General features: G+C 42.2%; 1 protein-coding gene across 1 annotated transcript; it reads left to right on the top strand.

The window, feature by feature from the left end:
- Positions 1-666: 666 nt before the first annotated feature.
- SLC26A3 (solute carrier family 26 member 3) lies at positions 667-23,716 on the top strand. The gene is made up of 20 exons (XM_054016177.1): positions 667-797; positions 1,594-1,733; positions 1,871-1,981; positions 2,208-2,365; positions 3,571-3,735; positions 4,890-5,042; positions 7,460-7,542; positions 9,299-9,446; positions 9,580-9,693; positions 9,797-9,874; positions 11,466-11,561; positions 12,662-12,768; positions 13,390-13,459; positions 13,549-13,641; positions 15,538-15,633; positions 16,732-16,965; positions 18,012-18,066; positions 19,293-19,438; positions 21,967-22,032; positions 23,242-23,716. Exons 1-20 carry the CDS (start codon positions 667-669, stop codon positions 23,263-23,265), a joined length of 2,268 nt encoding a protein of 755 aa, XP_053872152.1. The 3' UTR covers positions 23,266-23,716.
- Positions 23,717-25,673: the final 1,957 nt, after the last annotated feature.

Genomic DNA, 25,673 nt, shown 5'->3' with positions numbered 1-25,673 from the left:
TGCAGGTGCCTGGGGAAGAAGCATGCAAGAAGCTGTAAAGGAAACATCTACTTAAAAGTAAATAATCTAGGAAGTTATCCTTATTATTGCATACAGCCATTCATTAGTCTCTATGGAGCCAAGCCAAAAAGTTTGACTCCAGTTCCAAGCTTTCACAAAGTCCAAAGGCTTGGACACATCTTTATTCCTTAGGTTGCTAGGTCAGATTCAGTGAGCTCCCAAACTTCCTGGCAGCCCATAGTGTTCCTCACACTCAGTGTAACAACAGGAAATTGTATTAAAAACAATCAGTTTCCCTTGATTGAGGTAGATTTTATTGGTAAACACTTGATTAGGAGATAAGCTAACCCTCACCCAATCTCAACATTCTGACTGTCTCTTTTGGAACAATAGCTTTCTTTCCCTAGTGAAGTGCTCCCTAGCAATGTGAGGGGGAGGGAAGGAGGTCACTCTGACAAAACAAAATTTATTTTTCTTAATCCTGTTTCTTTTGATCTTCAAAGGTAGTAATGCTCAGTTTGGAATCCACTCATCTGTGCACTTCATAATGCTCCTCCTGAGTTATTTAAGAGGCACATTCTGTTATTTATTTTCAGGTTTTTAAGTGACTAGTGTCAAAGAGCTATACATAAGAATCTTCCATCCTAACCCAGCACTTCAGGAAAAATGGTTGAACCTGTAGGCAACCAGTATGTTGTGGCCAGACCGGTATACTCAGAGAACTCATTTGGTGAAGAACATAAGAAAGTGCACAGATACCATAAAACCTTTTTGGATCATCTGAGGGTATGTTTTAGGTAAGAAACATTTTTTGTAAATATTGATGTTAGAAATAGATCCCCTGAGCTACCTCCTAACTCTCAAATATTCTGAACTACATTGTCATATTTGGGGTCGGGAAGGATTTTTCCTCCAGGGCAGATTGGCAGAGGCCCTGGGGGGTTTTCGCCTTCCTCTGCAGCGTGGGGCACGGGTCACTTACTGGAGGATTCTCTGCACTTGAAGTCTTTAAACCACAAGTTGAGGACTTCAACAGCTCAGACATAGATCAGGGGTTTGTTACAGGAGTGGGTGGGTGAGATTCTGTGGCCTGCGTTGTACAGGAGGTCAGACTAGAAAATCATAATGGTCCCTTCTGACCTTAAAGCCTATGAGTCTATGAGTCTTACAATCTTCCTTCCAGCTAGTCTCATAAAGACTTTCACCCAGCTTTTGCTGTTGGTTTCTTCAACATCAACCTCTCCCATTCTGAAGAAAACAAACATTAACTCTCAACACTGAGGGACAAATTCATCCCTTAACTCCATTCAATTCAGTTAATCACTGAGGTAACTCCATCCATTCAACTCAGATGATCCCTAGTGTAACTCTTGTTAATGGAGTCCCACCATGGAGGAATGTGTCACTCTTTTGCTTAAAAATATTCCTGAAACAGTGGGGCTATGGCCCAGGCAGGTTGTTCCATGCTGGATACCTCTGACAGGCTGAAATCTAAATTCTTATCCTTTAGTTTTATATATCAAGATTAGGTTTCACTATTGACTGACTCAAAGATGTTAGCTGACTGAACTGTGGTTTGTCACATATTTTCAGATGTTCCCCACAAAAGGCCAAGAATATTGCCACTGGTTTGTTACCTATAACTTCCTGGTTGCCGGCATATCGCGTCAAGGAATGGCTCCTGAGTGACTTTGTCTCTGGGCTCAGCACTGGGCTGGTGGCTGTCCTGCAAGGTAATCTTTGGGAAATGCTTTTGCTTTGTTTTTGTTCTTTCTAAGATCAAAATACCATGTAAGTCCATGTCGAGAGATCCTGTAGACTTCCACCTCTAATATGTGCTTAACTTTCCCTGTGTTTTCTATTATTACAGGTCTAGCATTTGCTTTACTAGTGTATGTTCGCCCGGGGTATGGACTTTATGCAGCCTTTTTCCCGGTCATAGGCTATTTTTTCTTTGGCACTTCCAGACATATCTCTGTTGGTAAGTTAAGTCATATTGCACAGTATTTACTCTGCTCTCTTTCATAGCTTACGTTTTAGTAACTCATGTGGAAAATAAAGAAATGAAAATCCCCAGACGTAACTTATTACACACTGTTCCATTTGGGAAAGCTTTGTAACTTTTTTCAAACATGAAATAAAATTGTGGTTGATGGAAACTTATATTTTACCCGCCCAGCTTTAATGCATTACTTTGTGTGAATTAGGTCCGTTCCCTGTTCTGAGCATAATGGTGGGAGAAGTAGTTATGAAGTTAGTCGATGAGGAGAGTGTTGGAAACAGCACTTTAACGACTTCTACGGCACTAGATGACGAGAAGATACAGGTGGCAGCAACTGTATCACTCCTTGCTGGAATTTTTCAGGTTGGTACCTCATAATGATATCTATCTATCTATCCTTCCTCCGTGCTGCCAGTCCCAAGGGACTATAAATTAAACCATCACCACCATCATCCTCCCAACTGGATGAATTTGTCCCATTGACCAGGAGCCATCTGGGTGAGCTATTTGGAAGCTTCTACAGATATTGACTTGCAGGCTATTGACAAGGGCATTAAGGATGGCCCTACCTTTCATATGCTGCTACATTTCTGTTAAAAACAATTATTGTGCATGGGCCCAATCCCACAGGCTATCCAAGCACAGAATGCCCCACTTATTGCAAAATCATTAACCAGATTTTTCCTAGAGGGGCAGTGATACATATCCATAGGTCTGAGAACAGAATGGAGCCATTATATTGGTGAGGTAAACAGTCATATTGAAGGAAGCTCCATATAACAGTAATACAGTATAAGGATGAAGTCAGAGAGGAAGACAAATATATTTAGTTCCATTTTGTTCTGGAAATAATACTGTAGAACACATTCCTGTGTAGTGAATGCATATATATGTTTCCACATCATGAAAGATTTATAATGTGTAAGAAATACGGATACACTGAAAATTTTAACAGCAAGGACATTTAGGATATGTCTACAGAACAAAGAAAACCCACACGGCTGGCCCATGCCCGCTGACTTGGCATGAGGTGGGAAGGTCCCAGAGCTGGGGCTGCAGCCTGAGCCCAGAATTCTACAAAGCGATGAAACAGCCCCGCACGTCTGAATCAGCTGGCTCAGGCCAGCCGCAGGCTTTTCTTTGCTGTGTCGCTATACCCTTACTTTGGATCAAAAGTAAAACTCAGAGGTTTAGGATTTCTGTAGGAATGACTGTTACTTATGCTTCCAGTGTTGCCCATTGTCATGCAAGTCTCACAATATTTGGGTGTTTCTTAAAGCCCCAGATCTTGGAGTCATGAGATTAGGTGACAATCTCAGCTTTCATTTTTTTTAAAAGTAAGTTCCTAATCCTCTTGGTTTGCAGAGAAAAGCTTGGAAACATGAACCAAGGGAACCCTAAAGGCTCAGAATCCAGAATGCAAAATTTAAAAAAAAATGTATTATTTTAAAAAAAATCTCACAATTCATAAACCAATCCCAATCATGTTTTTTGAATGTTTGGGGTCAACAATATTGTGCTTCTCTTCTAACTACATCTAACAAATGATTGGTTGTTTTGTGTTACAGTTGCTTTTGGGAGCACTACAGGTTGGATTCGTAATTATTTATCTATCTCAGTCATTAATCAGTGGTTTCACTACTGCTGCAGCTATCCATGTTGTGGTGTCTCAGCTGAAATTCATACTCCAGCTACCGGTTACTGGATGTAAGGAACCACTTTCAATTTTCTGTGTAAGTATTCCTCAGTTGCTAACAACATGATGTAATACTGACAGACCCCGGTCGTCGGCAGGCGGGATCGAACCTGGGACCTCTGGAGCTAAATGCATGAGTCTCTACTGCATGAGCTAAAAGCCACTTGTCTTTAACTAGGGCTGTAAAGCAATGTCATTAATCTCTCTCTCTCTCTCTAAGTGGTCTCAGTGCCACTAGATGGAACAGAGCCCCACACCCAGAAGGTGTGTGGGTTACATAGACAAGTATAGTATATCAGACTCTAGATCACCAAGTAGTTACACCAACCGAATCTTCAGAGTAAAAAAAAAAAAGAAGCAATTTGCAAAAAGATGTGTTATTGTCACAAAATAATGATATTTAGATATTGTGTTGGGTGCACAAATAGGCTAATTATATGACCTTTTCTACAATATGTTAGCATGTCCTTCAGAGTCCATGTAGCTTTGTCTCGGGCATTTTCTTATAGCTACTAATTCTTATTGGACTGGAATATAAATAAATGCAATATTGTAGATGTCTTTCATTTGGGTTTAGCTCCCAGGGGTCTGGTTGCATGATTAAAAATCAAAAGAAACAAAGAAAGAAAGAACTGACTTGCTGAAGATTTATTTATGTGTTCAGTTATTTTTTCCCCAAAATTTCTGACTTCCTGGGATCTGGGAAATAGAGCCCTTCACCTGTATGTTATCATTATCACTCTGGGTCAGGTTTGTGGTGGCCAACAGTTATTATCACCAGATGGCTGTCTGGTGTCCTAAAAGTAATAAGCTCTTTGTTGTTCTCAGTCCAGTTCCTGGCTGGCAAGCATGTGTATCACAACTTCTCACACCTGCTGGTAGCAGTCTCAGCAGATAAGCTAAGTGGAGAGCATGGAAACAGATGTACCATCTCACCACTAGAGATGAGATCAGGAAGTCAGGTTTGAGGGTCATTGTGGAGAAGTTAGCATTGCTGTTGTCTATCTGTGGATAAATACCATTCTTTACTCGCCAGGAGTCTCAGTCCAAACCATTCCACCAGAACTAAATCCTGACTAAAATAATAATTAAAGAAATATAAATATTTTTATTTTTTTTAAAAGGTGATGCTCACTGCATCAAGCAAAGGCAGCCTATTTCAAAGCACTCTCTCTCTTTTTAATTCTGTAGACTCTGGGAAAGATTGGTGGGCAGATCACGAAGACAAACATTGCAGATCTTGTCACAGCACTCATTATCTTGGTCATTGTGTTTGTGGTGAAAGAAATTAATGAGCGATACAAAGCCAAACTACCAGTGCCCATCCCAATTGAACTCTTTGTGGTAAGGATTATTCCACTTCCTTATTTCAAGTATATAGTGACAATAGTGCCACACAAAGCAGGGTTTAAAACCTGTTTCTACGTACTATAGTATTTTTCTCAACTACTGTCTTCTTTCTGTCTTTGACAAAAACCATTGTGGGTTATATCCTGACAGAGATATCATTATGTGCTTTACATTTCTTTCACTGTTTTATAATTTAACATATCTTTAGAGAGAAAAGTATTATTCATGAAATGTTTTATGTCTGATTTATCTGTAAAATCAGACACTCCCCTTAAAACCAAGCACTACAGCATTCTACTGGAACTCTACGGCTGTCAAGGTTCCTTCCCCACTCTGAACTCTAGGGTACAGATGTGGAGACCTGCATGAGAACCTCTAAGCTTAACTACCAGCTTAGATCTGGTTTTGCTGCCACCACACAAATTATTTATGAGTTATTTGGGAAACTCTGTCTACCTCCCCCCCCCCCCCAGAATATCTCCCTCGCAAGTACTATAACCCTTCCCTGGGTAGCCTTGAGAGACTTCTCCACCAATTTCCTGGTGAACACCAATCCAAACCCTTGGATCTTAAAACAAGGAAAAATCAATCAGGTTCTTAAAAAGAAGGCTTTTAATTAAAGAAAGAAAGGTAAAAATCATCTCTGTAAAATCAGGATGGAAGATAACTTTACAGGGTAATCAGATTCAAAGAGCCCAGAGGAACCCCCTCTAGCCTTAGGTTCAAAGTTACAGCAAACAGAGGTAAACCCTCTGTCAAAAGGAACATTTACAAGTTGAGAAAACAAAGATAAAACTAATACACCTTGCCTGGCTGATACTTACAAGTTTGAAATATGAGAGACTTGTTCAGAAAGATTTGGAGAGCATGGATTGATGTCTGGTCCCTTTTAGTCCCAAGAGCGAACAACCCCCAAAACAAAGAGCACAAACAAAAGCCTTCCCCCCACCAAGATTTGAAAGTATCTTGTCCCCTTATTGATCCTTTGGGTCAGTGGTCAGCCAGATTACCTGAGCTTCTTAACCCTTTACAGGTAAAAGGATTTTGGTGTCTCTGGCCAGGAGAGATTTTATAGTATTGTACACAGGAGGGCTGTTACCCTTCCCTTTATAGCTATGACAACTGCAGAGCAGTATTTCTCAACTGGTGGGTCACAACTGGCAGGGGGGTCATGAGGCTTAAAAATGTTATTACAATCTAAAGCAATCAATAAATCAGATTTCCAGAATAACTTTGGGGTGGCCAAAACTTTCAGTGTTTTTGAGATCAAACTATTTATAACCCTTTGATCTATTATGTGCAGTAGCTCTGCCCCTTTCGTGTCCATGCAGTTGACTCTCTCCCACTGTCTCACTCCCCGTCTCCTATATTCTTCAAGGTCCATTATTCTCCGTCGGCTTCTTAAAACACACACACACAAATAAAGTATATAGCCCGTATCATGGCTACAGTGTTTACATTTACTATGAAAGCAAGAGTAATGGGGTCACAAAACACTGAATAAGGGGTCCCCAACCGGAAAGGGTTGAGAAACACTGCTGTTGTACTATAGACTATTGTAGTACTTTTTTTTACTCAAGGAGAGCAGAAAATGTCCATTTTGTAAGGATGTATTCCACCACTAATGAGAAAGTTTGCTGGAATTTCAGGGTGGTTTACGAACACAGACACACCTGTAACACCTAAAACTTACCTCTGAATCAGGAGCGTAGCCATGAGTGGGCCTGGGTGGGCCATGGCCTACCCACTTAGCATCCAGGCCCACCCCCCCAACTCCGGCTCTGGTCCGGCCCCAGCACTAGCCCTGCCCAGACCTGGAGGACGCTGCACACTGGGTGCCCCCCGCCCAACCGGAAGGGGAGGGAGCACCAGATGAGGAGGGTGGGCGAGTGGGTGACCTGGTGTCGGTGGCAGAGGAGATCCTCAAAAAAGACAGGCCTGCTGCCTTGGAGAGCTGGACCCGGCGTGGGGCGGTGGGACAAAGATGGATGCCAGAAGCCGTGTGCACTGGAGAGCAGCGTCTCCTCCCAGAGTTGGGTGCATGCAGGGGGACCCGAGGAACCCCTGGCCAGAGTGTCTATCGCTCCCCCAAGGCCGGCTGAAGAGATAGAGGGGAGGCGGGCCCCCCCAATCCCTCCTGCCTCCCTGATCCCTCCTACCCCTTTCCCCCATCATTGCCCACCCACCCAAAGTCGAGGCCCACCCAAATGTCCCATGCTGGCTACGCCTCGGCTCTGAATAGCAGGAAAATGTCTAGTTTTGGAGGCCTAATCTACCACTAGTAAGGACATTAGAAAGCACATCAAAGAGGCAATGTTTGCTAGGAAGAAGCGAAAGGATGGTTTGAAATAGTGACTTTTTTGTGGTCTTATTTGCAAATTCCTAATGTAGATAATTTTGCTACCTTACAGACAGTCATAGCAACAGGTATATCCTATGCCTGTAATTTCAAAGAGAGGTTTCAAGTTGATGTCATTGGACAACTAGAAAAAGGGTAAGAGTATAATTCTGAAACTTTCCGGTGGAGCACCATATGCTTTCTAAACAAGTTCTTAGCCACAGAATTCACCCATCTCTGCCTTCTAATTAAATACTCTGCATTAATAAAACTTACTTCTTCTGAGCAGTTAAGTAAACTTTTTGCATTCAACAATATCACAGCTTTCAACAGACTAATTTTCAATAGATAAGAGCTATTCAGTAATGAAAAGCATTTTTTCTTCCAAGAAACTGAGAATTAATTAATTCATTCCTTGTTGTGTGAAATGACCAGTTGAATACTAGGAAAAGGGGTGTCAGAGTTACCGAACTAATTGCTCTTCTGCCCCATCCTGGTCTCTGAGCATACCCTGACTCAGGTCTCAGGCCGTCAGCTATCTCAGAGTGGAATCGTGCAATTCTCGTACTCAGACCAGTCCTTGAGCTGCAGTCCCCTGTGATCAACTATGATTATCTCAATGGTCCTGACCTGTCTTCAGTGCCTGTAGTTCTGTTCTTTCCAGCAGCAATAACAGTGGTATCCAGTAGCCAAATAATCTGCTTAAAGCAAGCCTGTCCCCCTCAATAGTTCCTGACAATTGAGCTCCCTCTTGCTCTCCAAAGAAGGTTTGTTATCTATTTATAACCCTTTGATTTATTAGTTTTCAGCCTGGCAAAACAGCCTAGAAGTAGATCATTGTCCTGTATTGTCTAATGTGTTTCTTGAGAGGTTGCCTATCTGTAATTATTGTGTTGCTCTCCTGCTTGCTTTTCCCACAACCCCTTATTAAACTAGAACAATACATTCATGTAAAAAAGTCTTGTAACTCAATATCTAATAACTTCACCCCACTGACCAGGTCACATACAGCATTCATTACATTATTACGACTCAGTTTGCTTAGATTACTATAACATCTCTAAATCCCCCGTGACAAGTAGGGCATAAATACCTACATTTAGAATATAAGCACAGAAGTGTGTCACGAGAAAGAAACATAACATGACAATACACTGCTGCAACCTTTGCTGCTGACAGAAATGTTACTGACTGCCCCTGCAGGACAGTGCTCACAGTCACTGGTGCGTCAGTGGATGAAATCAGCAGAGGAACAGCTACTTCTGCTCAACAGGCTCTGACCCTCAGATTTCAGACTGATCAATTTAAGGGCACTGAAAAACCAGCTCATTGAAGAATGTCTTTTTATTGCCCTTGGACTACAAAAGCTCCAGTCCAAAAAGCCAGGGAGCAGGAAATAAGGAAAAGATCTAAACTTAGTGACTGACCTTCCTTAGCAAATATTTATTTAACTATTTAAAGAACCAGAACAAATCACAGCAGTTTTTTCCTATAGAGCGAAATCCACTCCAGTGCAGAGGACCTGTGCAAGGCCTCAGCAACAATTCAGCCCTTGACTTAGGAAGGGCCTTGTGTGTATCTTACAAATAATAATGCTCATTACAGGTGCTTGACACCTTAGGATTTGACTTCCGGTAAAGAGAGCCTGGTAATTGAATTACAAACTGAGCTGATTGCAGATTAGTAGGGAATGGACTCAATCTGAAAAGTCCCAATCCCGATTCAAACATCCCTGAAGTTCATTGGCATTTAGAGCCAAGATTATGTTTTGGTCCCACCTCTACAGAAAAGTGCACAGTTAAAATAGCACAAGAGATGGACTGTCACCGAGCTCACTGAATGCTTTGCTTGCCATACTGTTTTCTTAAGCACCCCGTTAAGGCACAGTTCTCTCTTTTGGGTTCTCTTACAGATTTAAGCCTCCTGTTCAACTTGATATGAGGGTTTTCCAAAGTTGTGTGGGTGACGCTTTTTCCATAGCGATTGTTGGATTTGCAGTTGCCTTTTCGGTCGCTAAAGTATATTCTGTCAAGTATGATTACCCCATAAATGGCAACCAGGTAAACAAGAAACATTTAAATCAATATGACCATAGTACATTGCAAATGAACATAGCTTTAAAAATGCTTTGGTTTATGAACTATCTTTTCAGAACTGTTTCTTTAAAAAACCTCATATTCATTATTCTGTTAGGAATTAATTGCCTTTGGCCTGAGTAACATCTTTTGTGGCGCATTCAGCGGATTTGCTGCAAGTACATCGCTGTCAAGATCAGGTGTGCAGGAAAGCACAGGAGGCAAAACACAGGTATTGCAAATACAAGATGTTGACAGAGCTGAATGCCACATGGCACTGGCTGCACAAAGTGCTCTAGGATACAGACTTATGGTGAAATCCTTTTCTTCCACAGGTTGCTGGTCTTCTCTCTGCTGTCGTTGTCCTGATTGTCATCGTGGCCATTGGATTTCTCCTGGAACCATTACAGAAGGTATTCTCTACTTTTGCATAGGATTTATTCCTGCTCATCAAGGACCTGACACTGTTCCAGCTAGAGTCAATAGGAATTTTGCTATTGACTTCAGGAGCAGGGCAGGATTATGTCAGGGCCTGATTGTTTTCCCCAGCTCAATGCACAGAGGGGACTTTCCAAGTGTGAATTTGTCCCTGCCTGCATGGACGGATGGGAAGGGTCAGCTGGTCCTTCCCTGAACCCCACGTGTATGGGGAGGAAGTGATCTATAGTCAGTAGAGTTTAATAGAAAATGGTAACACTTCTAGAGGTGTTTTGAGCCCTCTGATAATTACATAGGGAATTATGTCCATGATATAGACATTTATAGTAAGGTCAAAAATCCATAGCATGGATCTCATTCTCCAGTCAACACTATAGAGTTTTAGAGTAATTTTGCAAAAGCCTATGAAGCTTTCACAAAACCCTATGCCTGTTAAATTCTATAGGACATCTTTCATAAGGGATGGGACTGATGGGGACATGCAACTTTCCTCCCCTTCCTCCCCAGCCCCTTAGGGAACCTACAGAGAAGTTAGTACAGACTGACACGCTACGTCAGCATGGACACCCAAACATCACAGAAATGAACACACAAACTCCCAAATAGATAAGATCAGATTCTGATTAACCAGGCCACTTGCTTCTCCAGATAAGGGGCCATGCTCAAATGCAGCCCTGGTCTTTCCTGAGCCCAGGGACTGCTCCTTGCGAGGGCCCTAAAGAAAATAGGGGAGGGAGAAGGAGGAAAAGGAGGCAATGAAAAACCTAGTGGCAGAGCTAATGGAGGGCAACAGCCCCCTGCCACCCCCCGGCAGCCTTTAGGTGTATACGTGGCACCTTTTCAAGCATGTTGTGCAACTGACAAAAGAAGGTTACAACACAAATTTTCACACAGGGCTACCCCACTCTCCCCTGGCAGTAGTGGCTCCTGTCCCACAGGGCTGGGCCAGGCTCCCTGTTCCAAATGTTGTGACATGTGTCAGCATGGAACCGTGACCCTGTGTGCAATGTCATAACGCCATTCAGTCCAACTTGGCCCAGCCAGCTCTCCGTCATGACAGAGGAGTGCTGGGCCAAACCTGAATGGCGCTGTAAACTTGTGCGCCAGGTCACAATACCCACAGTGGGGTCCCAGGTCCAGTCCTGGGGACAGGAGTCACCACTGCTGGGTGAGTGCAAGGTGGGCTCGCTCTCCATCTTCCAGCCCACCCCCAGAGCCTCCCCTCTGCACCAGGCCAGAATGGAGAGTGCTGCTGTGTGTGGTCAGTGCCACCAATAACCCACCATTCCCTGCTCACAAAGGCTGGCACCACCACTGCTGTGGCCCCATCCTCTTCTGCACTGGCCAGTGCAGCAGGCCAGCCACAAATAGAAGCACATGCTCCACTATCTTAAAGGGGAGGTGCAGAAGGCATCTAATACAGTGCTCTAGCTTAATGGCACATCCTGGCCCACAGCGTCAATGTAGCAGGAAGCACCCATTGTCCTCTGGCCCATGCTCTGTGTCTGTTACTAGAATCTTGTAATTATAACATTCGGCATTTGCTCTCTTTTGTGTTTTTAACAGTCAGTCCTTGCAGCTTTGGCTCTCGGCAATTTAAAGGGGATGCTTATGCAGTTCAAAGAAATAGGTGTTTTATGGAAAAAGGACAAATATGATTGTGTAAGTAGCAGCCAATTTACACTTAAGAATAAAATTCAATTGCACAGGCATTTATTTTGCAAATTCTCTTAAAGATTCAGTTTATTTGCCTTGCTTTACTGCATTGAACATATCTCTGACCTGCATTTTTATTTTTATACAAGATTTTTTTAAAATGTTTTTTCACTCAGTCTCATCTCTTTTAGCTCAGTTCTCTCTCTTTAATCTTCACATTCACCCATTTCATCAGTCTTCTTCATTAAAAAAATCCCACCATTCAAAATCAATTATATAAAGAAGTAACAGAAAAATTGGTAAATATGTGGCCTGTTGGCTACACATTTATGGACCTATTTTCACTTCAATACATGTATGTAGCTCCCATTACTGCCAATGAGAGCTATGTAAATGAATCATCACTTACAGTTAGCTTGGTAATTACTGCTAATGATAAAGCTAAAGAAATGACTGAAAGGCAGCATTGCCAGTAGACAAGGCATACCTCTAAGAATCAGAAGATCTGGGTTCGGTGCCGAACAGTGCCACTCACTTTTTGTGTTACATAGCTACTGTGGGCCTCAGTGTTTTCCAGCTCGAAAATGAGGATATGGAGCTTTACCCCGCATGATGAAACACTTTGAGGCCTGTGATAAAAAATTCCAAGTGTTCTTATAATTATTATTTAAATACTTCCAGTTTTCAATTAAATACATTCATAGTAGCTAAACTTTCCTCTCTCGACACAAGATTATATTCACAAATATTACCTTTCCCAATATCATGATTTACATTCTACCTTGTCCTTTTGCCAGATATTTTTAAGCGCATTCAACTAGTTTTGTATACAAAGTCATGCTTTTTTAATATATCAGCACTTCACATCTATTATACAGCATTCAGTTTCAAAAAGACTTTCCAGCATTAACTAACTAAGTTATCCTTCCAGCACACCCATGAGATTGGTAAATCTCACTCTCTCAGTTCTGTTAACTAAGAAGGATTTTTACCCAAGAGCATAGGCACAGTCGAGATCAGACCCGGAGTTTCTGGTTCCCTATCTGTGTTTATACTCTTGCTTCCTAGTGTAATTTAACATCTGAAATTGTGTATATTTTTTACAGATGATATGGATTGTGACTTTCCTATGTACTGTAATACTGGGGCTTGCTATTGGACTAGGAGTTTCAATAGGATTTGAACTCCTGACCATAGTGTTCCGCACACAGTTGTAAGTAAATGTTGAATATAACATAAACCCTATCAAGACTGCATGTTGAAAATAAACTCATTTAAAACATAGAGGACCAAATTTTCCAGGCCTCAATGTGGCCTGCAACTTTGCACTCAAAATCAATTCTAGGGGATAATTCTGGATACTAAATATTATAAGTCAAGGGGAATGTTGTGTTCTGCTTCCTGTTAATGAGAAAAGGCATGTGAATCACACTTCAATGGGACTATATAATCTAGATAATAATAATTATACCTAGCTTTTATATAGCTAAGTATTATTCTAATTATTACTCATGTGCGTAATGCTTGCCAGTAAGAATACGGGGGTCACAGTCTGGCCCATAATAAGCTACAGCACTCTGTCAATATAGATACTCTTCTCCCATTTGAATTTACTTTTCATAGTTAATTTTCTTTCTTAGTTTAGAGTAAAAGGCTCTTAGATTGATTACATGACCAGTACAATTATCATAATGCTGAGATCATTTTATTTTATCAGCCATTAAGGCAGTACAGCTTTCCAACAGCAAGATAAGACTTTTAAGACAACAGCAATTGTTCATTCCATTATGTTCCAGCATGATGTATAAATAACTTGATTTGTATTTGTTTGCAGTCCAAAGTGCACTCTTTTGGCTAATGTTGGAAGAAGCAACATCTACAAAAACAGAAAGGATTATGTAGACGTAAGAGCCTGTATATTATTTACATCATCTGTTGCATGCATTTCTGTGCAATAGACACTTGTAAGTAACGCCCCTACTTTGTTGTGTAGATATATGAGCCAGAGGGAGTGAAGATTTTCAGCTGTCCGGCCCCGATATTCTTTGCTAATATTGACTTCTTTCAGGAGAAACTTATCACCTCTGTAAGTTTTTTCTTGGCAATCACTTTAAATGAATTACTTTGAGTTCAAATGAATGAATTTGAAGGGGAGGGGGGAGGGATAGCTCAGTGGTTTGAGCATTGCCCTGCTAAACTCAGGGTTGTGAGCTCAATCCTTGAGGGGGCCATTTGGGGATTTAGTTGGGGATTCGTCCTGCTTTGAGCAGGGGGTTGGACTAGATGACCTCCAGAGGTCCCTTCTAACCCTGATATTCTATGATTCTAATTACATAATAAATTAAAGATAAATAAAACTTAATAATTAACTTGCACGTTCAGCATGTTTATGATTTAATTAGCCTAGAACTGAGCCCAAAAAGAGTAGAAATACACAACTACAATTACCATTATTATCATTAATTATCTCTATAGACAAAAATGTTTAGGCTAGCTTCCATCTTAAACTCTGGTTGGCATCCTGGCCTTCAGCGTTCATTTCAAATACTGAGTGTGTGTGTGTAAGAAAGAAAATGACAGCCTATCTTACAGTTGTGCTGAACTTCTACCGTAATTATATATTTTCTTAAAAGTCCCTCTGAAAAAAAAAAAAAGGCCACAATCACACAGGACACACAAGAGGATAGTATTATTATTACTATTTAAAATGCAGTAAAACCAAGAAATTCTAGGCGCTCCCCAGATATAGAGTAAGACACATTTTTTTCCCCAAAGATCTTATAGTCTAAAAAGACAGGCAGAAGAAGGGGGCAAGTGACAGCACACGAGCCAAGTGATAAGGGATGATAGGCCACATCTTACTGATTACATGTTTGGTGGCTGCTGTGTTGTTTAAAAACAATAGACATCCCCCTTTCATCGTCAGCATTACTGTTTAGCCCTCCACAGCAACCCAGTTTGCTTATACCTTTCACTCCCAACAGTCAGCCTCTTCCCTCTACATTGATAGAAGTAATACATGAGGACAGGGTAATTTATTTATTATTATTAATGAGTAATTCAGTCCTAAAATAAATAACTGACAAACTGAGTGGACAATTTAGCCTTGCAGAGAGAATAATTCCTTGAACAACCTCAGGGTCAGTGACGCCATTATCAATGACATAATCCCAGTCCTATGAGAATACTGGAGATACTGAAGCCCAAGGCCTGCTCACCCTGAACATGGAATCATAGAAATGTAGAGGTGGCAGGGACCTCGAGAGGTCACATCCAACCACCTGCGCTGAGGCAATACCAAGTAAACACAAGCCCAAGCCTTTTGAACCTTGCCATTAGTTTCAGTGGGCTTTGCATCAGGCCCCTTATTCATACCAGCAAACCCATGAATACAAAAACAATGGGGAGTCCTTGTGGCACCTTAGAGACTATCAAATTTATTTGGGCATAAGCTTTCGTGGCCTAGAACCCACTTCATTAGATGCATGTAGTGAAAAATACAGTAGGCAGGTATAAATATACAGCACATGAAAAGATGGAGTTGCTTACCAAGTGGGGGATTAGTGCTAATGAGGCCAATTCAATCAGGCGGGATGTGGCCTATTCCCAACACTAATCTCAGTTGCACCATGTTAATCCATTTTAAACAATGGAACCACTGTGTCCAGAAGCATAACTTCAGATTTACCCCAGTGTAAGTGAGATGAGAATCTGGTTCAGAGTTTCATATCATTTGCTTAAAACGCAACAAACTATCTTTCTCAAGACAGTTCTGTACTTGATTTTAATTCACAATAGTGAATTCATTTAAGATTTGTTTGGAGTTTTTTTTTTTTTTTTACTTGGTCACTCTCCAAGAATCTACTAGCACTAATCACTTTTTAGAATAATATCAAGTTCTCTCTCAGATCTGAGGATACTGGGATTTTTTTTGTTTGTATAAAAAGAAATCTGGAATGTTAATCAAGATGTTATTTTGCAGGTTGGTTTTAATCCATTGCGGGTGTTGCGCAAACGCAATAAAGCTTTGAGGAAAATCAGAAAGATGCTGAAGAAAGGAGAGCTGCAAATGACACCTGTAAGTGTTATATTATGTAGCTTATTATCTAGCAGAGATGAGAGGTATAAATTAGGGGAAAGATTTTCAAAGCACACGGGAGACTAAGGGTACGTCTACACTACCCGCCGGATTGGTGGGTAGTGATCGATCTATCGGGGATCGATTTATCGCATGTAGTGTAGACACGATAAATCGATCCCCGATCGCTCTCCCGTCGACTGCTGAACTCCAGCTCGGCGAGAGGTGGAAGCAAAGTCGACGGGGGAGCCTTGGCCATCAATCCCGCAAAGTAAGTAATTTTAATTCGATCTAAGGTACGTCGACTTCAGCTACACTATTCTCATAGTTGAAGTTGCGTATCTTAGAGCGATCCCCCCCAACCTCCCCCAGTGTAGACCAGGCCTTAGGCATCTCATTTTCATGGACTTTCAGTGGGAGCTGAGGCCCAAATCCTCAAAGGGCAGAATTAGGCACCTAAATTGCTTTGAGGGTCTGGGCTTGGGTACCTAACTGCCCATTGTGCCTTTGAAACCCTCCCTCATGTCAATATAATGTAAGGCTGGATACGTATTCCCACATATTATCATTTGTTAAACTAAATACAAGCTTAAAAAATAAGCTTGTTAATATAAACACCCTGGACCCCGGTCTGCAGCCTTAATGTTAGGCAAAGTTCTCTTCTCTTCAGAACGATCTTTGTTTGCCCTCAGAATGTAGAACCAGATCCCAAGGAGAAAAAGTTTTGACCTATAGTTAATGTTTGCTCACAACTAGTACTTGGTTTTCTCTGAGGAGAAATCCTTCACACTTTCTATGGGCCTGCCCCAAAGCCCACTGAAGTCAGAGGAGTCTTACCATTCAGGGGGCTATGGTGCATGTGCTAAATCCTTGATTAATTGGAAAAAACTGAAATTTCAAAATGGCTCCTAATTACAGGGAGGTAGAATTCCTTCCAGTGTGAAGCACAAGTAGTGAATGATGATGCATTCAATCAGGGCTTCAGCTCTCCAGTGCCTCAGTATACTATTCAAGTGTACACATCAATGTGTGCTCTTATCGGTGGACAACACCTGAGGCTGTAATGTTTACTGTGGCCATTTCTTCTCTTTAATACAGAAATCCTTTATTTGCACTGTTAATGGTCTGAATGATTCTGATGAAGAATTGGACAACAATAAAATAGAGGAGCTGGATCAGCCCACTAACATGGCAGACTTACCATTTCAAATCGACTGGAATGCAGAACTTCCTCCCAACATCACCGTGCCCAGAATTGACATCCACAGCCTCATTCTTGATTTCAGAGCAGTATCATTTTTTGATGTTTCTGCCTTGAGAGTCCTCAAACAGGTAAATTGCCTTTCATGAAACAACTAGCCAGGGCTCACAAGTAGAAAAAAATGTAAATGTACTATGTTTCTTAAAGGTACACCTGTATGTGCATAGGAGATCAGTAATAGATTGCATAAAGACTCAGTAGTTGGAGCTAGTTGAAAATTTTCCATCAAAACCTTTTTTCCACAGAAAATTGGGTTTGCAACTACCTGAAATTTTTCACAAAAAGTATCTGGTTTCCATGGAAAATGTTGAGTTTTCATCAAAAACTTATGTGTGTTCATTTTTTTGACAAAAAGTTTAGATTTTTCATGGAAAACTTTGATAAAAACTATTTTTTTTTCATTTTCATCTAAATTTTCCAATCAGTTATATCAATGGCTATACACTCCTTTCTTGAACAGATAACAGTTCTGGAAGTTTTACAGCAATAAGGTATGAATCATGGTCTCAGATTTTAAACATAAAACGGGGAATCAGAACACCTGGTTCTGTTCCTGTTTCTGCCATCAACTTCCACAGTTGCCTTGGACAAGTCACTTTGGCACCTATATAGTAGCCTTATTTTCATATGAACTGAGCACCCACAGCTTCCATTAACTTTAGTAGGAATTGCAGTTCTGTTTGAGCTTTATGTTTGAAAATTCTGTCCTTTAACTCTTGAAATCTCAGTTTCTTCATCTATAAAATAGGAGCAATGATGCTTTACCACACTGGGGCATTGTCTTTCCATCAAAGATTTTCATTTTCAGCTCTTAATATTATTTAATATTGATCCTTTTCTTAAAATATAGTATTATAAACTTTTTAAATTTATCTTACAAAAGAAGGTTGGCTTCAAAGTCCAGCATCAATCTAAAGAACCTATTCTGCACTCATTAAAGTTAATGAAAATTTTGTCACTAACTCCAATGGCAGCCTAAATCCATTTATTTGTGCTCAAAATACAAATGCTATCTTACAACTGTACTGTACACCTGCTGTAGACAATCACTGTCATTGCTGTTGAGTTCATGGCAAAAGAGTTAGTCTCTAAGGAATGCCTGCTTTCTGTTTAACAGACTTTAAAAGACTTCGTCCGGGTTGATGTGGATGTGTATATTGTGGGAGCACAAGGTAAGTTCTTCCATTTCTGTTAATCTTGGTTTGAAGCAACCAATTGCTCGTCGCTGTGTATCAGTTATACCTCTTCTAGCAACACACTGCTTTCCCCACACAATTAGAAGGGGCAAACCAAATTTTTATACTAAAAGAATCTTTAAAAGCATCTAGTCAGACTCAAATTAAAAGAATCTTGCAGGCATCAGCAGTACTGACTTTAATTGACTAAAACCAACAAGCCAAACTAAACAGACTTGAAATGAGATAAAGCTTTTATTAGCTAAAGTCAGCCTTTCATGTAAGTGTGACCAAGGGTGGATAAGAGGAAATGGGACCCAGATGTGTAAAAATATCTGCACCCACCCTAAATACCCATGGGTCCATTTTTCCCCTGTCAGGGTTTTGTACCCTCATGGTTTCCTCCATCTTAGATCTCCCCATCCTTCCATTTCCCTCACCCCACCAGAGTGAGGTTCAGTTCACTTGTGAATATTCAGACTTAGAAGGATAAAAAAATATCACCTCTGTCTATGCTCTCTCTGTCTTCCCCCCTGAAAGCTAGTGAGTGCCCAGCCCTGGGACAGCAAAGGGAGCCTGCATAAACATGTGCTGTACAGGTAGCTGGGGAACTCAAACTAAGAGTGAAGCCTCAGGAACCCACACAGACCAACCATGTCCCAATATTGCAGGCCATAGGGGACACTGGCTATGCAGAATTACAGCCATATGGAGCCAGACTGTACATGGACACACTGCCCATGCCCCAGCCGCAGTGTGCTGCGGAGACCTGCCGTGAAGGTCTTATGCATGATGCAGAGGATACATAGAGCCCATAGGTAGGGTTTCTCCAACCCCCAACCTCCACCCCCCACACACTGCTTGTAAACTTTTTGGCCCTTACAAGTTAGCATAAGGCACCACAGGATGGGGCCTAAATGAGGAGACAAAACAACAAGGGCCAGTTCTCCTCTCCTGTGCAGCTTGTATCATCACTTCTGTGCAAAGTGCACAAAAGATAGATGTGAAATGCTACCAGCTGAGAATGTACTGTTTGGTGCCCATTTAGCACAGCAAATGCCAAAGGGGCAAGGCAGTGGAGAATCAGGCCTTGTGGCAGCCAAACTAACCCACTTAGAAAATTCTGTGTGCTCATTCAAAGGATATGCTGAGAATTCATTTTTGTCTTAATGACTGCAGGCCTGTCAGTCACTGGTTTGTGGTTTGATTCTGTTTCCCTGCAGAGGGCTTCCTGGACAAGCTGGAAAGATGTGCATTTTTTGATGAGGAGATTAAGCCCTCCATGTTTTTCATCAGCATTCACGATGCTGTTTTACACATTTTGGTAAAAAAGAACGGCTCCTGCTCACCAAAGTTCAAACCCATGAAGGTAACCACTGTGCTACGTGTTCATTCTTCTCTGGAGTAACACCTTAACAGGGCCGGCTCTAGGCACCAGCAAAGCAAGCAGTTGCTTGGGGCGGCAGATTTGCAAGGGGCGCAAGAATCCAGCATGGGAGCTGAGAACCAACAGGAGGCCCTGGGAGCTGTAGTTCCTTGGTTAGCTCCCTGCCTATAGAGCCAGCCCTGGAGCAGGGAACGAACTACATTTCCCAGCATTCCCTTGGCCACTAGCAACAGGAAAGGGTGTGGGAAAGGAGTATGGAACTGAAATCTGCAGCTTGCTGTGAATGGTAGGAACAGAGCCAGCTCTAGGTTTTTTCCCACCCCTCCCCCCAGCTCTGGCCCCCACCTGCACTCCTCTGCTGCCCCAGGCCTGGGCTCTCCCCCCACCCGCAACTCCTGCTGCCCCAGGCCTGGGCTCTTCCCCCCCCATGCCCCCTGCCGCCCCAGCTCTGGCCCCCACCTGCACCCTCCTGCTGCCCCAGCTCTGGGCTCTCCCCCGCCCACACCCCCTGGAGCCCCAGCTCTGGCCCCCACCTGCACTCCCCTGCTGTCCCAGTCCTGGGCTCTTCCCCCCCCCCACCTCCTGCCACCTCAGCTCTGGCCCCCACCCGCACCCCCTGCTGCCCCAGCCCTGGGCTCTTCCCCCCCACCCGCACCTCCTGCCACCCCAGCCCTCGGCTCTCCCCCAAAGAAGGAATTGGGGGGACTAAATGGATGGTGCACCTCTCTATCTGAAGCCTAGCAAGGGAGGTATGTGGATCCCACTAGAATTTAAAATGAAAAGTAAGGGAGAGGAGGCTCTGGACCTGGGCAGCTTTAGATACAGTACCAGGCACTTAGGAGGATTTCCACTTCTGAACCATGGAAGCAGAAATTGACTTTTCCTCTCCCGATATAGCTAATATTCAGAAAGGGAATCTAGTACCTGCCTTCCAGATCTGAACACCCTCAAAATTCAGGAGTGCTCAAGCTCAATTTGGGCAGCTGTTACTTCATTTCCCCCAAATCAAATATACTGATCCACTGTAACTTGCTGTAGAAAAAGTAGAATAAATTGAGCAAGAAATGCTTCCCAGTGGTTATTAGGATTGGGACTATTTTCAACAGCCATTGCTTTTTTTTTTTTTTTTTAAGTTTTAGTTTTATTTGTTTAAAAGGAAGACCGTGATAGTGCATTCCCCATAGAAACAAATAATGGAACAAAAGAATAATAAAGGCACCTCAGCTTTTCCTCATTTATGTAGGACAGTCTTATAATATGCATCCAGATATCCTCCAGTCACACAAGCTGAAAATTGTTCCACTTTACTGCAGTTCTGTAACTATATGGGAACCAATCCTGTCTGTGTTCTGTGCACATCCAAAATTCCTGCTGAATGACCCGCCCTGGGAGCGAGTTACCAGTGACCCAGGGCTGGGGCAGCAGGAGGGTGCAATTGGGGGAGGGGGGTGAGCCCAGGGCTGGGAGGGGGGGGGGCAGCCAAAAATTTTTTTGCTTGGGGCAGCAAAAAACCTAGAGCAGGCCCTGCACCTTAAATTGCTCACAGTGCAGTTGTTTACATAGTCTCAAGGGGCTGGGTTATCCCCTCCTACCAGGACACCCAATGGAGGATGCAGGAAGCCCAGGAAATTGCATGCAGTGGAGTTCCCCTGAAACCATCACCTTGAGGGGACAGGGCTCAGAGGCCTGTAATAAAGGCAGGGGTGTGGCCTTTCACTCTGATGGAGCCACAGTAAAGGGAATTTCCAAGTCCTTGGAGAACCAGCCTATCTCCCCTCCCTGCTGGCAACTTGGCTCCTCCAGGGTTGCCCTACAGCAGCAATTGCAGAAGGGACTCAGGGGAGGAGATGACGCTTGGATTTGGATTCTCAGGCCTTGTCTACACTCAAGAGTCGTATTGATTTAATTAAATCAGTTTAGAAACTGATGTAATTAAATTGGTGCAAGCCCCATGTGTGGCCTCTTACATCAGTTTAAAAGTAGCTGATATAAATTTAGCTTCATTCAGTAAGGAATCAGCTCAAATTAAATCCATATGAGGCACTCTTAAACCAACTGAAGGGTGTTCACACCAATGGTACCAATTTAAATAGCTTCTAAACTGAGTCAGTTAAATTGGTGCAACTTTTGTGTGTAGACAAGACCTCATTTCCACTTAGATTTCTGCATGGGATGCTTCTGGGCAAGCAAGAGATGAGGCCATTGACTGAGCAGCGCCACCCCCCATCCCAATCCTGCTTCCACAGGGCGGTGGAGCACAGCAAGCTCCACCAGAGTTGGCTGGAAGGAGGGGCAGGAAGAGTGTCGCAGAGAATGCACTTCCACCACACCAACCCCTGCGCCACTAGGACTCTGTCCCCTCCAGCCGCACAGACAGAGGGAACACTATGGCCAAGAGTCTCAAGAGTTACATTTTCTGAGTCTTTAGAGCAATATTACCTTTGAAATTAGCTAAAAAGAGAGGGAAATAGAGGGTATTTTCTAACTCTGAGTCCCTCTGTTCACTACAGGAGATGGGAAGCAGTGATCATTATATTATCAATACAAACGGCGAATTACGCAACCGGGCGTACACGGTAAGGCCGCCCCCCTCCCTTCCCCCCTGCATGTCAGCAGCAACAGAAGATCAACAGCGCTTTCACTTTCTAAACACATTTAGGCTGAAGTCAAGCACTTGTGAAAGGTGCTGCCTCACCAGCTCCCGGGACACAACAGAGAGAAGAGAAAGCACAGGCACTGGCCTCACAGTGTTAAGCATTGTCTCCTGTACCCACCTCTAGGGGTCTGAGTGTTGCTCAGACTCCAAGCCCACTCACTCTTCAGGCTCACTGAGCTCACAGGTAGCCAGTTCTGGCTATGGTTTCAGCACTGCCATGGGGACTGAGATGGTCAATTTGCTTCCCATGAGTCACCAACAGGAGGACGATAATGTCCAATCACAGATCACCTCGGTCAGACTCAGAAAGTGACCCCTCGGTGTAAAAGGCTCCATCCCCATGAGCTATCCAGTTTGGCTAACTTTTTCACTGATTGGTAGCTGGCACTTTATTTAAGGCAAACCACAGCCGTAGTGGGAGGTTTATGGCCCAGCCAGGACAAATTATCCATGGCCTTCTGGGCTGGCAACAGGCGGATGCACTTCCACACTGGGAGATGGGGAGAGGTCAGCTGATGTGATAAGCACTGCTTATCAATGCTGAATCTGTCCCCCTTCCTCCTCACCATAACACTCCTCCCAAGCGTTCACAGCCCTTGAATATTCCTACAACTTGGGGCTGGAGCAGTTCTACTCTTGGAGCCTGTATAGGAAGGGGATGGAGCTCAAACCTGCTTGGCTGAAAGCTCCACACTCAGGCTCAGCTAAGGACAGGTGATTTCAGGTTGCACCTGCCCTTAAAAATTTTCATTGACTGAGCCCCAAACAAGGATGTCAGGAGTTGTGCTTAGTGAGCGCCTCACCTCTTCTTCCGCACAGCATTATTCTCACTTACCCAAATGCCAGATACAGCTGCTGGATTTGACGGCCAGGGGTCTGACTGTAATTGTGATTGGAGGGATGGCATCGGGAAAGATAGTCAGTAAAGGAGTGAGAGGGAAATATTCCCAAAATAGTGGGCCGCAGAATTGCCACTAAGGATAATATGATTGAGATTGGAAATGTTAAACCCCATCTCCCCCTGCGCGCTCTTAGATTGGAAAATCCTCCTGTATAGCTTAGTGAAAGATAGTTACATAAGAACATCTTTATCCAGAAGTGATATTTATTTCTTTGTTTCTTTCCACAGATGCCAACAGAAACAAAATTCTAATTATCCCAAATCACATCATCCAACAACCAGATTTTCAGCTACAGAAGATGAATGCAGATGTACAGCATACGAAGACAGTTGTAGATATGCTGATACATTGTATAAGGGACTTTATTACATGTGATTATGTTTCAAGTTTTGGAACAAGCTTGTTATACACTACATATGTTTATACATAGGCTAAAATTATGTAGTTTTTCTGATTTTATACTTTGACTTATCTTCTTCCAAAGGAGAAACAGTGGTTTAAGCAATGTTAACACCATGTGTACATATATGTGTATATTATTCGAACAGTTTATAGACAACCAGTATAGTAACAAGAGTATATACTGTGTTCTTATAACCGTTTGAAATCTTGTAATGTATATAGTATATTCTAATAGTTGACTGTCACATTGTATCTTCAACTTGTACATAATTTATTTAAAGTTCTTTTTGGGTCCTATGAGATATCCTTCTAGACTGAATTATCTTTAAACTGACCAGCCCGATATTTTATTCCACAAATGTGTGTAAAGTGATTCACATGGTTATTGTGAAATATTTATATAGTGCAGCAAATATACACAGCAATTTACAAACACAGGAGAAGATACCTGTATTTGGCTGAAACTGATGTAAAATGCACAAAACAAAACACAGGACAAGAGAGAACATTTATAGTGAATGGTTAAATAATTATTTTAATAGCTCTATGTGTACACATCTGTGTAGAAACAAACAAGGTGGCACACTGGTTTATTGTTATCCAAAAGTTTACAGAGGATTGAAAATAGTAAACTGCCGCTGTACTTTGCTAAAGCTACATCCTAGGATTGTGAAAATTCCACTTTATTTGGCTCCACCAGATGCCAAAAAGAGCTCCACCCAGCCACGTGCTAGATAGTCGTCTTACCTATATATAGGCTTGGCAGAATTAGATTTCTATATTTTGTTATAATTTCAACAGATAATACTGATATTTATTTTAAGCATCTTTTTAGATTTTTATCAAATATAATTTTCCCAGTTGCAAAGTTATGAGGTTCAGTCTTTTTTCCCTATTTAAATTTTTCAGAGTTGAGGGAAATTATGGGGAGATAGACAATAAATTATTTAATGACAGCAGATTTTGGCATTCAAAAAGTTAAACCTTTATAAAACTGTTGAAGCACAAATTGTCAACATCTCATGTCAAAATATACAAAGTAAATCTTGTTACATCAACTCTAAAAAGCAGCATTTTTCTTACTTTGCCCATCTGTACATTTCAGTTATCAATGGAAATATTTTTTCTGTTGTTTGTATGTGTATGGTGAAATCTACATTTACCAACAAAAATCTAATCCTTCCAAGCCTACTTATATAATGGCATTACAGTTCCATTGCATCACATTAGATGACAGCGATGCAAAGACTGAGGCACACATCTACTGATAAATACAAAAGCTAGAGCCCAAATATGGGCCTACAGGGAACACTAGTTGGTTTCTTGATAGCTTTTCACTTCCCTGCTAACCTGACATTGTTCCCAAATTTTGCCTTCTTCTGCACTGTAGCCATAAGAACAGCCAGACTGGGTCAGATCAATTGTCCATGTAGCCCAGTATCCTGTCTTCTGACAGTGGCCAATCCCAGGTGCTTCAGAGGGAATGAACAGAACAGGTCAATCAAGCAATCCATCCCCTCTCGTCCACACCCAGCTTCTGGCAGTCAGAGGCTAGAGACTCCCAGAGCATGGGGTTGCATCCCAGGTCATCTTGGCTAACATTGATGGACTTATCCTCCATTAAACTTATTAATTTTTTTGAGACCCATTATAGTTTTGGCCTTCACAACATCCCCTGGCAATGAGTTCCACCAGTTGATTGTGCATCGTGTGAAGAAGTACTTCCTTTTGGGCATAAGCTTTCGTGGGTAAAAAACCACATGCATCTGAAGAAGTGAGGTTTCTTTTACCCATGAAAGCTTATGCCCAAATAAATCTGTTAGTCTTTAAGGTGCCACCAGACTCCTTGTTGTTTTTGTGGATACAGACTAACACGCTACCCCCGATACTGCCTTTTGTTTGTTTTAAACCTGAAGCCTATTCATTTCATTAGGTGACCTCTGGTTCTTGTGTTATGTGAAGGGGTAACTAACACTTCCTTATTTACTTTCTCCACACCATTCATGATTGTATAGCTCTCTATCATATCCTCCCCCCTTTAGTCATCTCTTTTCCAAGCTGAAAAATCTCAGTCTTTTTAATCCCTCTCCTCATACGGAAGCTGCTCCATACTCAATCATTTTTGTTCCTCTCGTTTATACATTTTCCAATTCTAATTGGATGTATGGCCAATGGATGTATCACTCTCCTGCCAAAAGACATATTGGCCCCAGGACCCAGCTCAAAGAGCTGCTGCTGCAGAGCTGCTAGAAAGCCA

The sequence above is a fragment of the Malaclemys terrapin genome, chromosome 1 (assembly GCF_027887155.1).
Source record: "Malaclemys terrapin pileata isolate rMalTer1 chromosome 1, rMalTer1.hap1, whole genome shotgun sequence".
NCBI classification, from domain to species: Eukaryota; Metazoa; Chordata; order Testudines; family Emydidae; genus Malaclemys; species Malaclemys terrapin.
The sequence above is the reverse complement of the archived record's forward strand: the minus strand, read 5'-3'. Positions and strand labels throughout refer to the sequence as shown.

Excerpts from the sequence above, each read along its gene's own strand:
- SLC26A3 (XM_054016177.1), top strand. The coding sequence starts at position 667 with ATGGTTGAACCTGTAGGCAACCAGTATGTTGTGGCCAGACCGGTATAC. Across the intron at positions 5,043-7,459 it reads TCCCAATTGAACTCTTTGTG|ACAGTCATAGCAACAGGTAT; the intron begins GTAAGGATTATT and ends GCTACCTTACAG. Across the intron at positions 11,562-12,661 it reads AAAAGGACAAATATGATTGT|ATGATATGGATTGTGACTTT; the intron begins GTAAGTAGCAGC and ends TATTTTTTACAG.